This window comes from Tenrec ecaudatus, chromosome 4 (assembly GCF_050624435.1).
Source record: "Tenrec ecaudatus isolate mTenEca1 chromosome 4, mTenEca1.hap1, whole genome shotgun sequence".
NCBI lineage: Eukaryota > Metazoa > Chordata > Mammalia > Afrosoricida > Tenrecidae > Tenrec > Tenrec ecaudatus.
Genome location: NC_134533.1, coordinates 22,737,138 through 22,756,781, shown reverse-complemented (window position 1 = coordinate 22,756,781; position 19,644 = coordinate 22,737,138). Strand labels below are relative to the sequence as shown.

General features: G+C 48.8%; 1 protein-coding gene across 1 annotated transcript in view; it reads left to right on the top strand.

Moving 5' to 3' along the window:
* PTPRJ (protein tyrosine phosphatase receptor type J) overlaps positions 1-19,644 on the top strand; it is a 177,010-nt gene that overhangs the window by 143,428 nt on the left and 13,938 nt on the right. The window contains exons 10-22 of the mRNA XM_075545708.1: positions 579-848; positions 3,933-4,217; positions 6,412-6,543; positions 9,038-9,248; positions 9,364-9,488; positions 9,881-9,968; positions 10,729-10,770; positions 11,257-11,265; positions 11,368-11,455; positions 13,774-13,864; positions 14,609-14,682; positions 14,781-14,915; positions 19,385-19,504. Coding sequence (XP_075401823.1) covers positions 579-848; positions 3,933-4,217; positions 6,412-6,543; positions 9,038-9,248; positions 9,364-9,488; positions 9,881-9,968; positions 10,729-10,770; positions 11,257-11,265; positions 11,368-11,455; positions 13,774-13,864; positions 14,609-14,682; positions 14,781-14,915; positions 19,385-19,504 — 1,670 coding nt within the window. The remainder of the gene's footprint in view (positions 1-578; positions 849-3,932; positions 4,218-6,411; positions 6,544-9,037; positions 9,249-9,363; positions 9,489-9,880; positions 9,969-10,728; positions 10,771-11,256; positions 11,266-11,367; positions 11,456-13,773; positions 13,865-14,608; positions 14,683-14,780; positions 14,916-19,384; positions 19,505-19,644) is intronic.

Sequence of the window (19,644 nt, the reverse complement as noted above, 5' to 3'; positions counted from 1 at the left end):
ATTTATTTATTTATGTGAAAGATTGATAGTTTATAATATCTTTCCAGTGTTTTTATTCCTTATGTAATTGCCAGAATAAAAACAGATCGGAATGTGTATGTTGAAAATAGCTGTGTAATGAATCAGTCTTTGCTCACAGTGGGCCCCGTCAAGGAGTAGAACCGTCCTGGGGACTTCCGCGACTGTACCGCTTTACAGCAGTAGAAAACCTCATCTTTCTCCCAAGAATCGCAGCCTGTTTTGAGCTACTAATCTCAGTGTGTAACCCTTTGCCCTACCAGGGATAAACTTAAAATATTAAAAAGAATCTGAAAAAATGGAATTATTTTACAATTCATTTAATTGTTTTCTTTTGTTTATTTCTCTTTTTATTGACTTGAATTCTCTTGAGGTATCATCTGTATGCTTCCTTTCTGACTACATTTTCTTGGGAAGCCTTCCACTTTATGAATCAGGAAATATTGGTTGTATTCGTTCTTTCTGCTGAGGAGCTGAGCCAGGCTGAATTTTGGCTGTGGTAAAAAAAAAAATCATGCCAAGAGTCAAGTGAACTCATGTTCCTTCTTCTTTGAACCTAGGGCCTAGCAGTGTGTCCAACATCGTGATAAACACCACCACCACCACAGCAGCCTTCAGCTGGGAGAACTTTGATAACGCCTCTAGCGCATACACTTACCGCCTCCTCATTGGTGGAAACAACAGCAGCCGGAGAGAGGCAGTCACGGATGCTGGAATCACCAGTGCCACCATCGCTGAATTAGTGCCAGGCTCATCTTACACGGTGGAGATCTTCCCCCAAGTTGGGAATGTCACTGAGGGGGCCTCCAGCTCTGAGTCCTTCTGTACAGGTGAGTAGCCCCAGAGGTCTCTTGGCCTCCTGTCCTTGTTCTGTTGACCTTGACCTCGTGGAGTGGGCCTTTGCGTTTGTTACTTATTAGCTTTGTATGCTGTACTCAAAATGGAACTGACATTGAGCTCACCCAGACATCCCGCTAGTTGCTTCGTGCTGTGTGGGGTCCTCATCATGTATCCATTCAACAACTATTTGACGAGGGCTATGCACACGCCGGCCACTGTTAGATGCAACAGACAGCCCCTGACTGCCTGGCCCTTGGATTCTGGTGGGAAAGACAGATGGTAAGCAACATAGGGAAGCCATTCACTGCATGATGCTTAGTGCTAAGGGGAGAGGGAGAAGCAGGAAAGTGGGAAGTGAATGTTGGTCCAGGGCGCCCACCAAAGGCTTTGATGAAAAGGTGACCTCTGGGTCAAAACCGTACAGGACTTACAGGAGCCAGCTGCTTAGACAGCAGGACTCAGAGCCTCCCAGGCTCAGGGAGCTACCCAGAGCAAAGGCCCCAAGGCTGGGGGGTACCTGCTATGAGCAGGAGGTCCTGGTGGCAGGAGTGGATTCTCAGGAGCCGGAGGAAGGGCAGGAAGTGAGGCTCAAGAAGTAATAGGCAGGGGCATGACTGGTGTTGTACCTTGTAGTGTACAGCTTGGCTTTTACCCTGACGAAGATGGACAGGCATTGTTCAAATCGATGCTTTACTTTTTTGCCCTTACTGATCCTTGCCAATCTCACAACATATTCCATTTTAAAACTGAAGAAGCCAGTCTCTCATTGGTTGTGGAGCATATTGTGTGTCTGGAAAGTGCGTGGACTGGGATTTAGCACGTTGGGGTAGAGTTGTGACTTAGCTATTTACCAGCTCAGTCATTTTCCCTGGGCTGTTCACCAGCTCTTTCAAATTACTGTGGCCTTTCTTCTGCGAGTTGAATTGTAGATCCCGCCAAGGTATGTTCAGGTTCTAACTTCTGGTGCCTTTGGATGTGTCCTTATTTGAAAACAGTGTAACTAGTTAGATGAGGTGGTACTGGCGTCAGGTCAGCCCTAACCCAGTATGACTGTGTCCTTGTAAAAAGAGAAGAGACACAGAGGGAAGATGGCCACAAGAAGGTGGAGGCAGAGATGGATACTGTTACCCCAGAGGCCACGGAATGTCTGGAGCTACCAGAGGTTGACAAGGGAGAAAAGGAATTTCCCTTACAGATTTCAGGGGTGCGTTAGTCTGGGTACATTAGAGAAACAAATCCACGGAAATTTATGTATAAAAGAGAGTTTTATATAAAGGGTAAGTGCACATCAAGAAAACATCCCAACCCAGTGCTGCCCAAGCCCACAAGTCCAACGTTAACCCATATGTCAAACACCAATCCACAAAGTCCTCCTCCATCTCACAAAACACATGCAATGATGCCGACTGCAGGAGGAAAGCTGAGTCAGTGAATGTGTAAGCATCTCAGAGCTGGCAGGGGTCTCCACATGGCTGCTCCAGCACCCAGGGCTGCATCGGGGTAGGTCCATGCAGCTTCTCCTCAGGGATGTCTCGCAGGAAGTGAGCCTTGCAAGCTAAAGCAGGGAACTGGCTAAGGCAGCTGCCTTCTGGGCCGACCATTAGAGAGCAAGAGACCCGAGAACTAGAAAGGCGAGGCTCTTCCAACCATTTCTCTTTCCGCCTATCAATTAACCCCACATGTGTTTATCGGCCAGGTTGGCACAATAAACTAACTAACTCAAGGGGGAATCGTGCACTTCTAGACTTTAGAAAGGTGACTAGAACTTCCGCTGTTTTAAGCCCACAGCAGACACAGTGGTAATTTGTTAGCACAGCCCTAGGGAACGAATGCACTCTTTAAGCTTCTGTTGGTTGATCTGCAGAAAGGGACAGTGTTAGCCAGAGCTGCGAGAGAAGGATGGGGGAGAGATGCAGGATGAGATGATGCAGCTGAAGGAGTCAGCACCGCTCACACCGCTTCTGTCATAGAGGCCCTGTTCTTGTCTAGTGTCTTGCTTGGTGACTGACGCCACTCTTGCATGTAGTCCTCAGAGTCCTGTGGGCAAGGCTCAGAGCAGTTGGATAACTGACCGGTTGTGATGGTGATGAGGGTGGTGGAGGAGGTGGCGGTGGTGGTGATGGTGGAGGTCGTGGTGATGGTGGAGGTCGTGGTGATGGTGGAGGTCGTGGTGATGGTGGAGGTCGTGGTGATGGTGGAGGTCGTGGTGATGGTGGAGGTCGTGGTGATGGTGGAGGTCGTGGTGATGGTGGAGGTCGTGGTGATGGTGGAGGTCGTGGTGATGGTGGAGGTCGTGGTGATGGTGGAGGTCGTGGTGATGGTGGAGGTCGTGGTGGTGGTGGTGGTAGAGGAGGAGGAGGTGGCGGTGGCGGTGGTGGTGGTGGTAGAGGTGGTGGTGGAGGAGTTGTTATGGTGATGGTGGAGGTGGTGGTGGAGGAGTTGTTGTTGCTCTTGGTGGTGGTGGTGGTGATGGTGGTGGTGGTGGAGGAGGTGGCGGTGGTGGTGGTGGTGGTGGTGGAGGAGTTGTTATGGTGATGGTGGAGGTGGTGGTGGAGGAGTTGTTATGGTGATGGTGGAGGTGGTGGTGGAGGAGTTGTTATGGTGATGGTGGAAGTGGTGGTGGAGGAGTTGTTATGGTGATGGTGGAGGTGGTGGTAGAGGAGTTGTTGTTGTTGGTGGTGGTGATGGTCTGTTGTTGTGGAGTCCATTCTGACTCATGGTGACCGCATATATGCAGAGTAGACCCATGCCCCCCCATTGGGTTTTCAAGGCTTAGGCTTTTTGGAAAGAGACCACCAGGCTGGTCTTTTAAGGCACCTCTGGGTGGGTTCAGAGCACCAACTCTCCTGCTGGTAGTTGATCACTAAATCCTTGCCACCATTTGGGGCTTCTTTGCCCTAATGTCTCTTAGCTGGTGTCACCCTTGCAGGGCTGATCTCTGCCTCCCCCCTCCACAGGGTGTTTCTGCCTCCTCCCCACAAATGGGCCAGGACCCTCCTGCTCTCCATGTGTTTGTGAGTGTCTGCAGAGGCAGAAGGGCCAGAATGCCATGCCCTACTCTGCTTGCTTTGCAGATGCTGAGGCAGTGGAATTCCGCTGTGAGATGGTCCCCAAACAACCCACCTTGGTCCTCACATTTGCCTGCCCACGTGGCACTAACGCTGGCTTCCAGCTGGATGTCAACAGCGGAGACTGGCACAACAGGACATTCCTGGAGAGCTGCACCTGGGAGAACAGCAGTTACAGGACAGAAGTCACGTCTCTGCACTTTGCTACCTCATACAACATCAGCATCACCACCTTGTCCTGCGGAAAGAATACGTCCTCGGGCCCAAGCGTCTGCACCACCAGTATCACAGGTGAGCAGCAGGGCAGGAGAAGGGGCCAGGGCGTGGTGCGGACGTGTCTGCAAGTGTGGCCTAGACATTTAGGTGTATTATTTTATTTAAAAAAAAAGACTTTCTCTGAACTATTTTTTATTGGCACAGAATGGCAACCCTTTCCGCAGAAGTCTAAAAAAGTAGAAACTCATTTTTTTATGCCCCTCAATGTTTCCTAGCTTTTAAAACCTTCTTCCTGTATTTAAAAAAAAGAGCATTTAGAGAAACGTTCAAATGTATGACAAAAATGAAGGGCTAGTACCCAGGTGGCACATCCACCCACAGTCGGCCACTTTTGCTTCAGTTGTGTCTTCTTCTTTCCTTACCCTTTTGAATTGCTTTGAAGCCAGTGCCACCCATGCGAGCATTTCATTCATAAACAGTTCCAGCGTGGTGGCCGCTGACGTGTTGGCAGGTCATTTTTTTTAAAACTCAGAGCAATCCCAAAGCGGACTCTTCCCACTCCCTACGCTCTCTCTTTCCCTCTCTCTCTCTCTCTCTCTCACTCCGTTAATGTGGCGACGTTATTCTGTAATCACACTTAGAAACATGGTCAGCTATTTGGCTACAGTTCGTGTTTTCCCAGACATCCTTGTTTGCATGCACTCTCCAGCTGTTAGGTGGAGCAGGAGCTCCACACGGCACACAATTCGCACACCTACACACACACACACACACACACACACTGCACTGTTGCTATTTTTCATACAATTACTGAACTTGCTGCAGCACAGTTGATTAAAAAACAAGCAAACAAACAAAACTTATTACTGTGAATCGGGTGAAGATTTACAGAGCTTAAGATGATTTTTTTTAACCACACACACACACACAGTGCATGTGCATTTGGAAAAAGAAAAAGCTGTCGCTACTTTGGCACCGTTGTAGCTGCCCTTCCCTCCCCGAGCTCTCTGCTTGGGGCAATGCCTTCTTCACTAGTTTCAGTAGCAGAGCGAGGGCGACCTCCCAGAGTGAGTCAGAGCTTATTCCTTCTGCGTCTGTTTCCGGGTTTAGATTGAGGAGAATTGGAAGAATTCATCAGTAAAAGCAGCAGGGCCCAGGGCTGCTTTCTGGAAGCTTATTAAGGATTAATTTAACTTTATTAAGCTGTACAGAAATATTTCTGGAAATATTACATTATCTTTTTTTTTAAAAAAAACATTTGATTGGGAATTGGGTTTGAGAACTGTGTTGTGAGACTTTTTAGGGTTCAGTTTTATCAGTCTGACTGGACTTGGGTATAACGATAAAAGCAACCAGGAAACAAAACAAAACAACCCTGCTGGGGCTGTCTGTACCTCCTGCACCTTCTTTAAGAACACGAGGCCAAGCCGGTGGGGCTCAGATGTTGGGGTGCTACGTTGTTGCTGCTGCTATTGATTCTTGTGGTGCACCTCTGCTGGACCAGACTGCAAAGGAACGTTTCATGTAGCCACAACGGGCAAAAATGATGACAGTGGAAAAAAGGGCTGAGCTGGAAACGAAAAATCTGTCGTCCGATTGAGTATTCTTTCGGTGACTTTAATTTGCCTCTGGACACATTTTGACAGGAACTGATCAAACTAGATGAAGGCTGGGTACTGCGGAGATTAGGATAAAACTCAGCAGGTTAAAGTGTCCGACAACAGACTTTATTAAAGCTGGAAGCATTGAGCAAGTCATAGGTAGGACTCATGGAAATAAGTGAAGATACAGCTAAAATCAGCAGTTCCCCTGATGTGACGGAGGAGTATACAAATGATATCAACAAACAGATCTGTGTTTATTACGGGCTTCCCAACTGAGTGGTCAGAAGGCACATGTCAAGTACTAAGTGTTCAGACGCAAAGAACACTGCCCAGAGCATTTCAGGGACCAGCACATGTGTTTGAGGGAACTGAATGTGCTAGGAAGTTTGTAGAGACTAGTATAAAGACATAAGCCTGCTAATACGTTCCAAGAATGATTACCTTGCAATAAGATAAAATAAAGCAAGCAAGAAAGCAAAATAAGGGGGGGCCAGGCAGGCTCTCCTCCCGCCAGGAGCCTCCCCTCCCCTGCTCTGGGGTCTGCTGTGGAGCCAGCACGTGGCCTCCAGAGGTGGGCAGTCTATGGAGAGTGCGGGGGCAACTTCTCCTCGTAATCGTCTTGCTTTGAAATGTTGTGTGACCATTACTTTTTGGTTTTGTTTCAGACCCCCCACCTCCAGATGAACCCCCAAAGATCACATATCTCAGCCACAATTCAGTAAAGGTCAAGTTCAGTGGGTTTAAAGAGAGTTCTGGCCCCATTAAAGCCTATGCGCTCATTCTCACCACCGGCAGAGGTAAGGAGGGGTCATGGCTGGGCACCCAGAGAACACTGCCCTTCAGTGGAAGCATGTTAATGATACAGATACATGTTTTTGTTTTTTTTAATCCTCTGTAGCCCACCTATTGGCACTCAGACATGAAGAGGGCCAGCTCTGTGCCTGCTGCCTTGGTGTGGTGGCCTTTCTGTGCGAAGGGATAGATCAGCGGTTCTCAACCCGTGGATCGCGACCCCTTTGGGGGGTGGCACAACCCTTTCACAGGGGTTGCCTAATACATCCCACCTATCATATAGTTATATGATGATTCATAGCGGTAGCAAAATCACAGCTATGACGTAGCAACGAAAATAATTTTATGGTTGGGGGTCACCACAACACGAGGAACTATATTAAAGGGTCTCAGGGTTAGGAAGGTTGAGAACCGCTGGCCAGATAGACAATATTTACGGACCCCGGGGGGTCTGTTGCAGCGATTGTGCTCTGCAGTTGTAGTGTGAAAGCAGCCATATCAACGGCTGTAAAGTCCGTTCGGACTCAGAGCAGAAATATGCTCCAGAGTGGTTTCATAACTGGGACCTTTTGGAAGAAGACTGCCAGGCCTTTCTTCCGCAGCACTGTGGGGTAGATTCAAGCTGTCAGCCTTTATAGTTTGAAAGCCTTAGGCTTGACCTTAAAAGCAGCTATCGACAACACACAAAGAATGAGGGCCACTGTGTTCCGATACAGCTTTGCTCACCAGGCTGGCGCTGGGTGGAACTGGGTCCGTAGTTTGTGGACCTCTGCACTAGGTTTTCCTTCTGCTCCAGAGCAGGGTGTGTATGTGGCAGAGTATTAGACTTCAGTGGGCTGTGTTCTTGCTCGCTGGCTCCCACGCTGCACGCACGCACTCCTCCCCAGAAGTGATGACTCTCTTGAAAGGAAGTAGGAGATTCTTTGCATTTCTTGGAGTGCACTTAAAAAGCTCATTCTGCAGCCCAGAGTCAGGGTGGATGGAAGGCTGCTCTCAGTACAGGGTCCGTTGTGTGCTTTGGCAGTAAGAAGGGAGCGACCCAAAGCTGTCTCTGATGGCTGCTGTGGGTGCGCTCCCGCGGCCTAGGTCTGAAATGCCACGTCCTGTAGGTCTGGGCTGTTCTTTAAACCCAGTGCGAACATGGCTGAGCCTCGGGGTGCCGCCCTGCTCTCGATCCAGGACTGGACCCCACGCACTGCGGGGACCACGAGTACTCTGGCAGCTGAGGATGCGGCCGGGATCTTGAATCGGCAGAAAGTGTAAAAAAGTGATGTTGAGATTGCTCTTTCCATCTTGTGATTTCGGGTCACTTTTCATTCGGTGTGATGGTTTTCAGCACCTCCCAGCTCAGACCTCTGTCGGATGAGAGTCAGGTTAAGTGTTAGGTGGCTAAGGGTCTGGCCCCTGGTTCTGCTCAGACCCCATGGAGGCACAGGCATTCCGCTTGCTTGCTGTCTAACCAGGCAGCTCCTGCAGCCTTGGCCAGGGGACTACAGGCCCCGAACGAGAGGGGCTGCGTGAGAAATCCAGCCGCACCTCGTAAGCGTTTGCGACTGTGGACCCGCCCTTTAGCTTCCCGTGCCCTCATTTCCTCCTTTATAAAACAGGGATGATCAAACCTAGTTGGAGTGTTGTGCTTCGAACCCACCCAGAGACGCCTCAGCTCAGGCCTGGTGATCTGCTTCCCAGAGGCCACAGCCTTAAAATCCTGTGTGGGACAGTTCAATTCCACGGACTGGCCATGGGCCGGACTCGACCTGATGGCGACTAACGCTCCCACCAGCACCCCCACCCCACCACCCCACCCCACCCCACCCCACTCCACCCCACCACACCCCACCCCACCCCACTCCACGCCACGCCACCACACCACCCCACCCCACTCCACCCCACCCCACCCCACCCCACTCCACCCCACCACACCCCACCCCACTCCACCTCACCACACCCCACTCCACCACACCACACCCCACCACACCCCACTCCACCCCACCCCACCACACCCCACTCCACCCCACCCCACCCCACTCCACCCCACCCCACCACACCCCACCCCACCACACCCCACCACACCATACCCCACTCCACCCCACCCCACCCCACTCCACCCCATCACACCCCACCACACCACACCCCACTCCACCACACCCCACCCCACCCAACTCCACTCCACCCCACCCCACCACACCATACCCCACTCCACCCCACCACACCCCACCCCACCCCACTCCACCCCATCACACCCCACCACACCACACCCCACTCCACCACACCCCACCCAACTCCACTCCACCCCACCCCACCACACTTTTGTGCTGAGATGGCTGGGAGGGTAAAATGAGTGAGTGCCTGGCACAGAGAGAACACCGAGAGGCGTTGAACTCTGAGGACTGCCACGTCAGCATTTACGTGCGCTTGGTCATGTGTCTTCTAACACACAGGATTCCAAATCGCCTGCCATCACTTTCTTTACGATCTTCTCTCTGTGTGCCTGCTTAGCTGAGCACCCCTCGGCGGATGTCTTGAAGAACAGATATGAAGATTTCAAAAGGGGGGCTTCGGACACGTATGTGACGTACTTCATAAGCACCGAGGGGAGACAGCGTGCTCGGGGCTCGTCCCAGGACGTGAAGTATGAAATTGACGTTGGGAATGAATCGACTACGTGTGGCTATTTCAACGGGAAACTGGAGCCGCTCGGCTCCTATCGGTAACGCCTCCTGGTTCTTGCTCTCTTGGTGGGCACGGCCCATTGAGCGCAAAGCTCTACATGCCTGGGATCCTGGCTGGAGCTCAGTTCCCTTCTTTTTCTTTGTCTCCTGCAGGGCCTGTGTGGCTGGCTTCACCAATATTACCTTCTACCCTCAAAACCACGGACTCATAGATGGAGACCAGAGCTACGTGTCCTTCAGCAACTACTCCGAGGTTGTCTCCTTGCCCCAGGATCCAGGTAGAGGGAAACTAACCGTGCTCTCTGTAACTTAGTGGGTTGATGCTTACATTGTGGCCCAGCATCTGGAAAGAATAAAATGGGGCGAGAAAACCTTGCTAGAATGTATTCCTTCCCTGGGCCCTCAGGAAGGTTTGTGTTCCAGGTTCCCCTCTTGGCAGTGGAGATGCCACCTGGCCACCAGGGCGCAGTCTGCTTCCTTCCCGAGGTCATTGCTGAGCTTTCAGTCTGCAAAACCAGTGCAGACCTTTTGTTCCCTCCGAGTTGTTTGTGTGCCCATGTTCCAGGCACACCTGGGAGTTTCCGTATGTGGAGCCCTGGACTGGTCGCTCGTGCAGCCGGTGGTCCCGTGTGAGCCCCACTTGAACTCCTCTTGCTTGCCATTTCCTCAGGTGTCATCTGTGGAGCTGTGTTTGGCTGCATCTTTGGTGCCCTGGTGATCGGGGCTGTGGGCGGCTTCATCTTCTGGAGAAAGAAAAGGTGACTGATGACTGCGTGTGTCAGTAATAATAAATGCGTGAACCACTGCTGCCGGGTCGATACAACTCAGGATGCATCAGAGTACAACTGGGCTCCCTCAGGCTTTCAGTGGCTGATTGTTTAGGAGATGCCCTGTCCTTTTTTCTGAGATAGCTCTGCGTGGACCCGAACTACCGACTTTTGGTTAGCAGCTCTGTGTGCACACTGTGTGCACCACCAAGGGACTCTGGGTTTATAATAATAACCCTACATTTTTAAGGAAGCTTTCCTCATTATGGGAAATTTCAGACCTCTTCCCAAGTGGAAGCAGTAATACAATGAGCGCCATAGTCCCATTCTGGAAATTAGCATGATTAGACTACCAGTGGGTCAGGGAAGAACTCACAAATGTCTTAGAGACCAATGAACGAGGAAAGCACAACATACCCAAACGTAGGGGGATTCAGCGAAGGCAGTAATCCGAGGAAAACTCATAGCAATGCAGGCCTCCGTGGAGAAAGGAGAGACTGCACCTCAGCAGCCTACCCTGACAACTGGAGGAAGAGAAGGGAAAACTACAGCTAAACCTACAAGGGAAAAAAGAATCGGGCCACGGGGTGGGGGTGGGGTTGGAGAGAGAGAGAAATGAGCAGAGAAGAAACACCCACCTAATAGAAAATAGAAAAACAAGATGTATGAATATATAAAGTCCTTGAAAAGGGGGAGGAACGTACAATTATCTTTTTGGTCTAATGGATCTTTTTTCTTTTCTTTCCAACAGGAAAGATGCAAAGAACAATGAAGTGTCCTTTTCTCAAATCAAGTAAGTCTCTAGGCGAGCTCTGTGTGAAGATAGTGAGTCTCCCATTCTGGTCAGCGACTCCCTGGAGAGTGTGTGATGGAGCTTACCATCACTGTTGTTTTGAAGGACACATTCCGTCCTATTCCTTTGAAAGTTGGTGCTCTCTTATTCTGCAAGAAATTCGTGTTTCATTAGTTTCTAGAAACTATTTTTCCTGTTCTGAAAAATGCATACTTTGTGGTGGCCTTTGAAAAAAAATTAAATGGCTGAGCCACGATTACAAAGTCCGTCAGTTACATCTCTCTGGAATTTAAGCAACGCATAGAAGTCAGGGCTAGAAGTCAGACCTCCTCACACCAGGATCTGTAGCTACCATGCTCACCTCCCCCAGTGCCACCAGTGAGACGTTGGGTTTTGTTCCTTGGGGAAGCTGTGTACTCTTATCTCCAGACTCCTGATGGATTTGTTTTCTAATTGTTTGTTTGTTTTTTCTCTTCTATGATAAAGACCTAAAAAGTGAGTAAAAAGAATTTTTTAGAACAAATTTTATTTTTAACAATTTTGATACGAACTTTTTTAAATTAAAAAAAATCCTCATCAGTTGTTTTGATTTCTCAGATCCAAGCTAATCAAAGTGGAGAATTTTGAGGCCTACTTTAAGAAACAGCAAGCGGATTCCAACTGTGGGTTTGCAGAAGAATACGAAGTAAGTGGTGGTTGTCAGTCGGCTGTTCTCAGTTGCTTTCTCGTGTTTTCCTTGAAAGTTAAACACCCCCCCCCCTTTGGTTCTGATGATGAAGTCAGTGGAAAGCGACCCTCTGACAGAGGGGAGAGGAGATGTGCTTGTGTCTCCCTGGGCCCTTACCCGGTGACCATGCTGAAGGTGGTCCTGGTGGGGGTGGGGGTGGTTAGTGTCCACGACTCATAGAGACCCCATGTGTACAGGGGGGACCTGCTCCTTAGAATCTTCAAGGCTGTGGTCTCTCAGAAGCCAGTTACCAAGTCTGTCTTCCCAGGCACCACTGGGTGGATTTGAACTGGCAGCTGTCCTGCTAGGGGGATGGACTGCTTAACTGTGTGTGTCACCAGGAAACCTGCTTCATGGGGAGCTGTCTTTCATCTTATTTGCTCCCTGAAGATGATCCAGAGAGTACAGATACAGGAAGTGGGGATTCACGCTAGGAGACCATTAACTAGAATATCCAAGAAGCTGTATGAGCTGCAGATAACCAGATGGGGCCTGGGGCTGATGACTGTGTATCCGTGTTGATCCATGAAGACACCATGCAGCCCTTTCCATGAGCCATTCCTCTGCCCATTTCTGCCTTTAATGCATCGTATGCTCTTACCTCTAGCCGGTCTGGGAACAACCCCGGTTGGAGCCAGCAGTTCTTCAGGTGCTGCCCCTGCTGCTGAAGTTATTTACTCTTTATTAGTATTTACTCTATCGAAATCCTACTTGCCACTTGTATGAGGAGCTTCAAACAGCTTGTGGAAAAATGCCATTCCCTTTTCATTCCGGTTTCCCGTGAACTTTTTGAAGCCCTCTTGCGTTAGTTTCCTGGGACTTCTCGAACATATTACCATGGATCTGGTGGCTTAACGCGACAGAAGCGTGTTCTCTTGGAGTTCTGGAGGTCGGAATTCAGAAAGCAAAGTGTCAGCTCATCCTTGTTCCTTCTGAAGGTCGGGAAGACTCTTTCTTTGCTTCCCCCAGCTGCTGGTCGCTCCGAGTTCCTTGGCTTGTGGCTGCTTCACTCCCAGCCCCGCCTTCGTTTTCACGTGGCCATTTCTCTCTCTCTCTCTCTCCCTCTCTCGCTCTCTTCTGTGTGTCTCCTATGAGGGTACTTGACTTTGGAATTAGGGTCTGCCTCGATGCAATCTCATTTCAAGAATCTTTAACTTAATTACATCCACCAAGACCCTTTCCACATGTTTTGAGGTTTATTTTGGGGGTGGTGGTGGAGCACATTCAAAATACACCTTACATGTTCTCTCCTCTGATTCCATTAGATGTCTTGATGTCTATGGCTTCAGATGATGGCTTTGCTTCATTTCTGACACACGACTTATTACCAATATTCAGCATTTATTTCTCTCTCTTAGCTGCACCCCCCATCTCTTCATGCCTCATCTTGTAAGCTCCTTGACAGTAAAGAGTATCCCTTTTTCTTTTCATTTAAAGTTTATTTATTTTTTGGTGAAAATACGCACAGCAGAACATACACTACTCATCAACGTCTGCACGTGTAATTCAGCGACATTGGTTATGTTCTTCGGGTTGTGCCATCTCTCTCAAAAACTCCTTCCAAGCTCTTGCACACTCATCCACCCAGACTGCCCCTGAGCTTCTCATCCAGTCCCTTGAGTTGCCCTTGTCAATTGGATCACATATTGGCAATTCTTTAAAAGAGTATCATGCTTCGTGCAGGCATTCTTTTTGAGTTAGGAGAAATGATGGTTTGGTTCAAAGACGACTTCAGGAGATAGTGTGGGCTCAAGAGTTAAGGATTTCCTCAGGAATAGCAGAAGGCGTCATCCAATCTCGATAGCGTCAGAAATTCTGAATTCTGTGAAAAGTTCCTATTCTGTTTACATGACTCTCCTCCAACCTCCTTTGAGCAGGTCTCTTCTATAGCACCCTTGAGTAAGTGTTAGTGTGGTAGCTGGGCACCACCTGGTTCTTCCGAGCGTATGGCAAAGGAGGCGATTCGACACACATTCCATGTCCTGCACTGACTCTGACTCACTTCCTTCCTCTGGTGCTCCCAGTGAAATGATCGTACCTTGGATGGCAGCTCGGAAAGTTTTAGGACCCCAGGCATGTCACGGTGACAGAGGAGGTAGAATAGACGTACCAGAATAAATGCTAGGCCAGTCCACTGACATGTCCTGCAAAGCCATCACCCACAGCCTCTGAGCCGATTGACTTAACTTCTGCCCTGCACTGGCTCTGGCATGCCCTGATATAATCGGTCAATTATATCTCAAGACAAAATGAACAAGCACCCACTTTGCTTTCAGGACCTGAAACTTGTTGGAATTAGTCAACCGAAATACGCAGCGGAGCTGGCTGAGAATCGAGGAAAGAATCGCTATAACAATGTTTTGCCCTGTAAGTGATTTTCCCTCCACTCCCGTCTCGTTTCCTTTTTGCCCCCTGTCACAAACCACTGCAATTCTTACCGCAGAGAAGGGAGTACCAGCCCATCTCTGTAAACCCTTAAGCTCTGCCCTGTCAAGGTGTAACAGAAGCCCAGTGTTACCACTATCTTGTACTTTCATTTCCTCTCGTACAACTTCCTAAAAGACCTCCCTGGGGGGGGGGGGGGGGGAAAAAAAAAGAGGACCTGATGCAAAGGGCTTAAGTGGAGAGCGAATGCTTTGAGAATGATTGGGGCAGGAAATGTATGGATGTGCTTTATACAATTGATGTATGTATATGTATGGATTGTGATAAGAGTTGTATGGGTCCCTAATAAAATGTAAAAAAATAAAAATAAAAGAATGATGAGGGCAACAAATGTATAAGGGTGCTTTGCTCAATTGATGTATGTATGGATTGTGATAAGAGTTGTATGAGCCCCAATAAAAATATTTATTAATTAAAAAAAAGACCTCCCTCTAGTGCAGTGGTTCTCAGCCTGTGGGTCTCGACACCTTTGAGGGTCAAACGACCCTTTGACAGGGGTCGCCCTATTCATAACAGCAGCAAAATGACAGTGATGAAGTAGCCACGAAAATAATGTTATGGTTGGGGGGGTCACCACCACCTGAGGAACTGTCTGAAAGGGTCGCGGCGTGAGGAAGGTGGAGAACCGCTGCTCTATTGAGTCTTGTCTTTGTTTGAATATTGCAGATGATATTTCCCGAGTCAAACTTTCAGTCCAGACCCACTCAACAGATGACTACATCAATGCAAACTACATGCCTGTAAGTGGGGGCATGTGCTCACACCACAGGTTTGCTCAGCAGAGCTCCACGTTGTTGCCTTCTGGGGCATGCTCATGTGTGTTGCTTCCCATCGTTAGGGCTACCATTCCAAGAGGGATTTCATCGCCACCCAAGGGCCTCTGCCCAACACTCTGAAAGACTTCTGGCGCATGGTTTGGGAGAGAAACACACACGCTGTGATCATGCTGACAAAGTGTGTGGAACAAGGAAGGGTGAGTATCTTAAAATCACCTGTCTTTTAAAACACCATCAGCATTCCCTGGGGATTGGACCCAGGCAGTTCTGGGGTTCCCCACCCCCCACAATCTTCTGAATTAAGAGACTGGCATGTGGAGCTACCTCACATGAATTGAGTGTGTGTTGAAGTTTGAGAACCACCTCTAGTTTTAGAGATGAGTTCTGTCTTTTTTTGTTCTAGTGAATGTTAAAGAAAAACAAATCACTGCCTTCTTTGGGTAGGCAAATAGCACTCTTCTCTACTCAGTGAATCACTGCAGGTGGAGCAGCTAAATGGCAGGAGTTGGGTTGGTGCTGTGGGAGAACTCCCCGTGGTGGAGCTCTGACTCTTACCAGCTGTGGAAACACGTGGAAGCCCCATCTGTGTCTAAGCCACCAGCTGCCTCATCTGTGACAGGAGAGACCCATCCAACCTGGCAGTTCTCATGCTTAGATTTTAGTACGGGGCCTCTTAATTTAAACAAATCCCCAGTCCTATCCTCAGGTAAGTCTCAGCTATCCTTACCTCCTCTGTGATGCTCTGAAATCCCCTTGCCACTTCTGTCCAAAATAAACTTGCGTTTGGCAGTAAATATCCATACTTCCATAAATGGACGGAAGGGAATTGAAAACCACATGATAACTTCAAGAATCCATGTGGGAGGAAAGGAGCTCCACGTTGCTTGGTGAATTGTAGGTACATTAGTTGAGGTATAGGAGAGGAGGCCCTTCCTGGAAGCAGTGGCTCTCCAACTGAACCATGCACTAGACTCCCACAGAGGGTCGTTTCTCCTCTCCCGAGGGGCTAACTCGGCAGGTCTGGAGGGGGGCCCAAGAATGGCATTTGACTATCTCCAGGTAATGTGGATGGTGTTGGACCAGGCTCTGTGCTTAGAGCAGGATGGGGTTGGACCAGGCTCTGTGCTTAGAGCAGGATGGGGCTGGACTAGACTCTGTTCTTAGAGCAGGATGGGGTTGGACTAGGCTCTGTTCTTAGAGCAGGATGGGGTTGGACTAGGCTCTGCACTTAAAGCAGGATGGAGTTGGACTAGGCTCTGTGCTTAGAGCAGGATGGGGTTGGACTAGGCTCTGCTTAGAGCAGGATGGGGTTGGATTAGACTCTGTTCTTAGAGCAGGATGGGGTTGGACTTGTCTCTGTGCTTAGAGCAGGATGGGGTTGGACTTGTCTCTGTGCTTAGAGCAGGATGGGGTTGGACTAGACTCTTTTCTTAGGGCAGGATGGGGTTGGACTAGGCTCTGTTCTTAGAGCAGGATGGGGTTGGACTAGACTCTGTTCTTAGAGCAGGATGGGGTTGGACTAGGCTCTGTTCTTAGGGTAGGATGGGGTTGGACTAGACTGCTCTTAGAGCAGGATGGGGTTGGACTAGGCTCTGCACTTAGACCAGGATGGGGTTGGAGTAGGCTCTGTTCTTAAAGCAGGATGGGGTTGGACTTGACTGCACTTAGAGCAGGGTGGTATTGGACTAGACTCTGTTCTTAGAGCAGGATGGGGTTGGACTAGGCTCTGCACTTAGACCAGGATGGGGTTGGACTAGACTCTGTTCTTAGACCAGGATGGGGTTGGACTAGGCTCTGCTCTTAGAGCAGGATGGGGTTGGACTAGGCTCTGCACTTAGACCAGGATGGGGTTGGACTAGACTCTGTTTTTAGAGCAGGATGGGGTTAGACTGGGCTCTGTTCTTAGAGCAGGATGGGGTTGGACTTGTCTCTGTGCTTAGAGCAGGATGGGGTTGGACTAGGCTCTGTGCTTAGAGCAGGATGGGGCTGGACTAGGCTCTGCACTTAGACCAGGATGGGGTTGGACTAGACTGCTCTTAGAGCAGGATGGGGTTGGACTAGGCTCTGTTCTTAGAGCAGGATGGGGTTGGACTAGGCTCTGTTCTTAGACCAGGATGGGGTTGGACTTGTCTCTGTGCTTAGAGCAGGATGGGGTTGGACTAGGCTCTGTTCTTAGAGCAGGATGGGGTTAGACTGGGCTCTGTTCTTAGAGCAGGATGGGGTTGGACTGGGCTCTGTTCTTAGAGCAGGATGGGGTTGGACTTGTCTCTGTGCTTAGAGCAGGATGGGGTTGGACTAGGCTCTGTGCTTAGAGCAGGATGGGGCTGGACTAGGCTCTGCACTTAGACCAGGATGGGGTTGGACTAGACTGCTCTTAGAGCAGGATGGGGTTGGACTAGGCTCTGTTCTTAGAGCAGGATGGGGTTGGACTTGTCTCTGTTCTTAGAGCAGGATGGGGTTGGACTAGGCTCTGTTCTTAGAGCAGGATGGGGTTGGACTTGTCTCTGTGCTTAGAGCAGGATGGGGTTGGACTAGGCTCTGTTCTTAGAGCAGGGTGGGGTTGGACTTGACTGCACTTAGAGCAGGGTGGTATTGGACTTGTCTCTGTGCTTAGATCAGCACTGTCCTTGGGTGATAGAACCTGTCTGGCAAAATTTCCTTTCATGTTCTTTATTGCACCTGAGTTGGGCAGATGCTTAGTGAGAGTGAAGTGTGTTACTATGGTAAGATCCCTGTGAGAAGGAAGCACAGAGGACAAAGAATCGTAAGAGCCGATTCCCGTCGAAGAGTTGTAAGATTGTAAGAGCTGAAACTGTCTCTATACTGATTGCTGTACAGAAAGGCTTGGGCTTTGCCCCCCTTTGTGCATGTGGAAAGTAAACTATTGTGGAGTAGATGAGCATTGCTTTGTGAATGCAAATCAGCTTGATGGTGCCGTTGAGATTAGGGCTTAGCATATGGAAGACACGCATAAACATCTGTTAAACACATGAAAAGGATGTGAAATTAAAGGAAGTCAGGAAGATGAATTTAACAGTGGGTGTTACTGGGTAACTGGAGTAGGGAACTAGCATGTTTTCTGGGAGATTGACTTTGTACTTCTGTACCCAGACTGTGTACTTCTGTACCCCACATAAGTTCTTTTTGTCCCCTCTCAACAACCCAGTGGTGAATGATCATTTTAGAGAGGGGAAAAATGAGACGCAGGGAGTTGAAGAAGGAGCCCCCCAAATTCAGCTGTTGGGAGTTTGAGCTGGGGATCGGCCTCGTGTAAGTGCATGTCAGAGTTGTCAGGTGTTTGTTCTTGGAACAGTGATCCGGAAATCAGGACCATTAAAAAATGCCTATCCTGGGCCAGGTGAGGGACCCAGCATCGTTTTTTCAAAACCAAAACAAACCTCCCCAGGTGAATCAACCAGGTTTGAAGATACCTGAGGATGTTCAGGTTTTTTTTTTGTTGTTGTTACTTTTCAAGATCAGTTCCCAAAGGAAGATTAAAGTATTTTTCAGTGAGCAGCAAAAAGTTCCCTGATTCTTATTTCTATCCACAGTTGTGCTCCAACTCTTATTAAAATCAAAGACCCTGCCGTGGTTTGATCGTCTCTATGGGTGTCTGGGTAGATATTGTTTGCTGCCTCTTTGTATCTGAAAGCATCTGGAAAGTTCTTTTTCTTCTCATTGCTGGGGTTATGGGGCCAATCAGCTTATAGTTGTGGGGTGGCTGCTATGGGGACCAAGTGGGCCTGGGTTCCCTGTGACAGGGTAACTGTCCACTGTAAATCAAAACCAGCTTCCCTGCATAAATCCCAGCCCACTCTTGTGAGGTCTTCTGATTTTTCCAGAGAAGCCAGATATAAGGATTTAAAAATCATAACAACAATGAAATCCTTCTGGTTTTTAAAAAGCAATAATTTCTACCTTGAAAGTCTGGATAGAGCAGAAGTTGTACACTGGTGCATATAGGAGCTGGAGGTACAGGGGATCCAGGGTGGATGATACCTTCAGGACCAGGGGTGTGAGGGGCGATACTGGGAGAGTAGAGGGTGAGTGGGTTGGAAAGGGGGAACCGATTACAAGGATCTACATGTGACCTCCTCCCTGGGGGACGGACAACAGAAAAGGGGGTGAAGGGAGACACTGGATAGGGCAAGATATGACAAAATAATAATTTATAAATTATCAAGGGCTCATGAGGGAGGGGAATTCGGGGAGGAAGGGGAAAAAAGAGGACCTGATGCAAAGGGCTTAAGCAGAGAGCAAATGTTTCGAAGATGATCAGGGAAGAGAATGTACAGATGTGCATTATACAATTGATATATGTATATGTATGGATTGTGATAAGAGTTGTATGAACTCCTAATAAAATGTTAAAAAAATTACAGGAAAATGATGAGGGCAAAGAATGTACAGATGTGCTTTAAACAATTGATGTATGTATATGTATGGATTGTGATAAGAGTTATATGAGTCCCTAATAAAATGTTTAAAAAAAAAAGGCAAGAATTGAAAATTAGGAAACAATTCTAAAGGTCACCCAGAAACCAACGAAGGAACGGATTCAGCCCATGGCACCATGTTTCAGCGATCTGGTCTAGTCCATGAAGTTGTTGCGTGTGGCAGATTGTGTGATCTGCATCTTTGTATGAACATGCAGTTTCTCTTTTAGACCAAATGTGAGGAGTACTGGCCCTCCAAGCAGTCTCAGGACTACGGGGACATAACTGTGACAATGACGTCAGAAATCGTTCTTCCAGAATGGACCATCCGAGACTTTATAGTGAAGAATGTAAGTAAGAGGTCAAGCTGGACCCCTCTCTTAGGCTGCTCCTTGTCCTGGGCCGGTTACAGACTCAGGTGTTCCAGAGCCGACCTGTGCTCGGCAGAGTGTTTAAGTCAGTGCCTCTGAGGGAACAGATCACCAGCCCT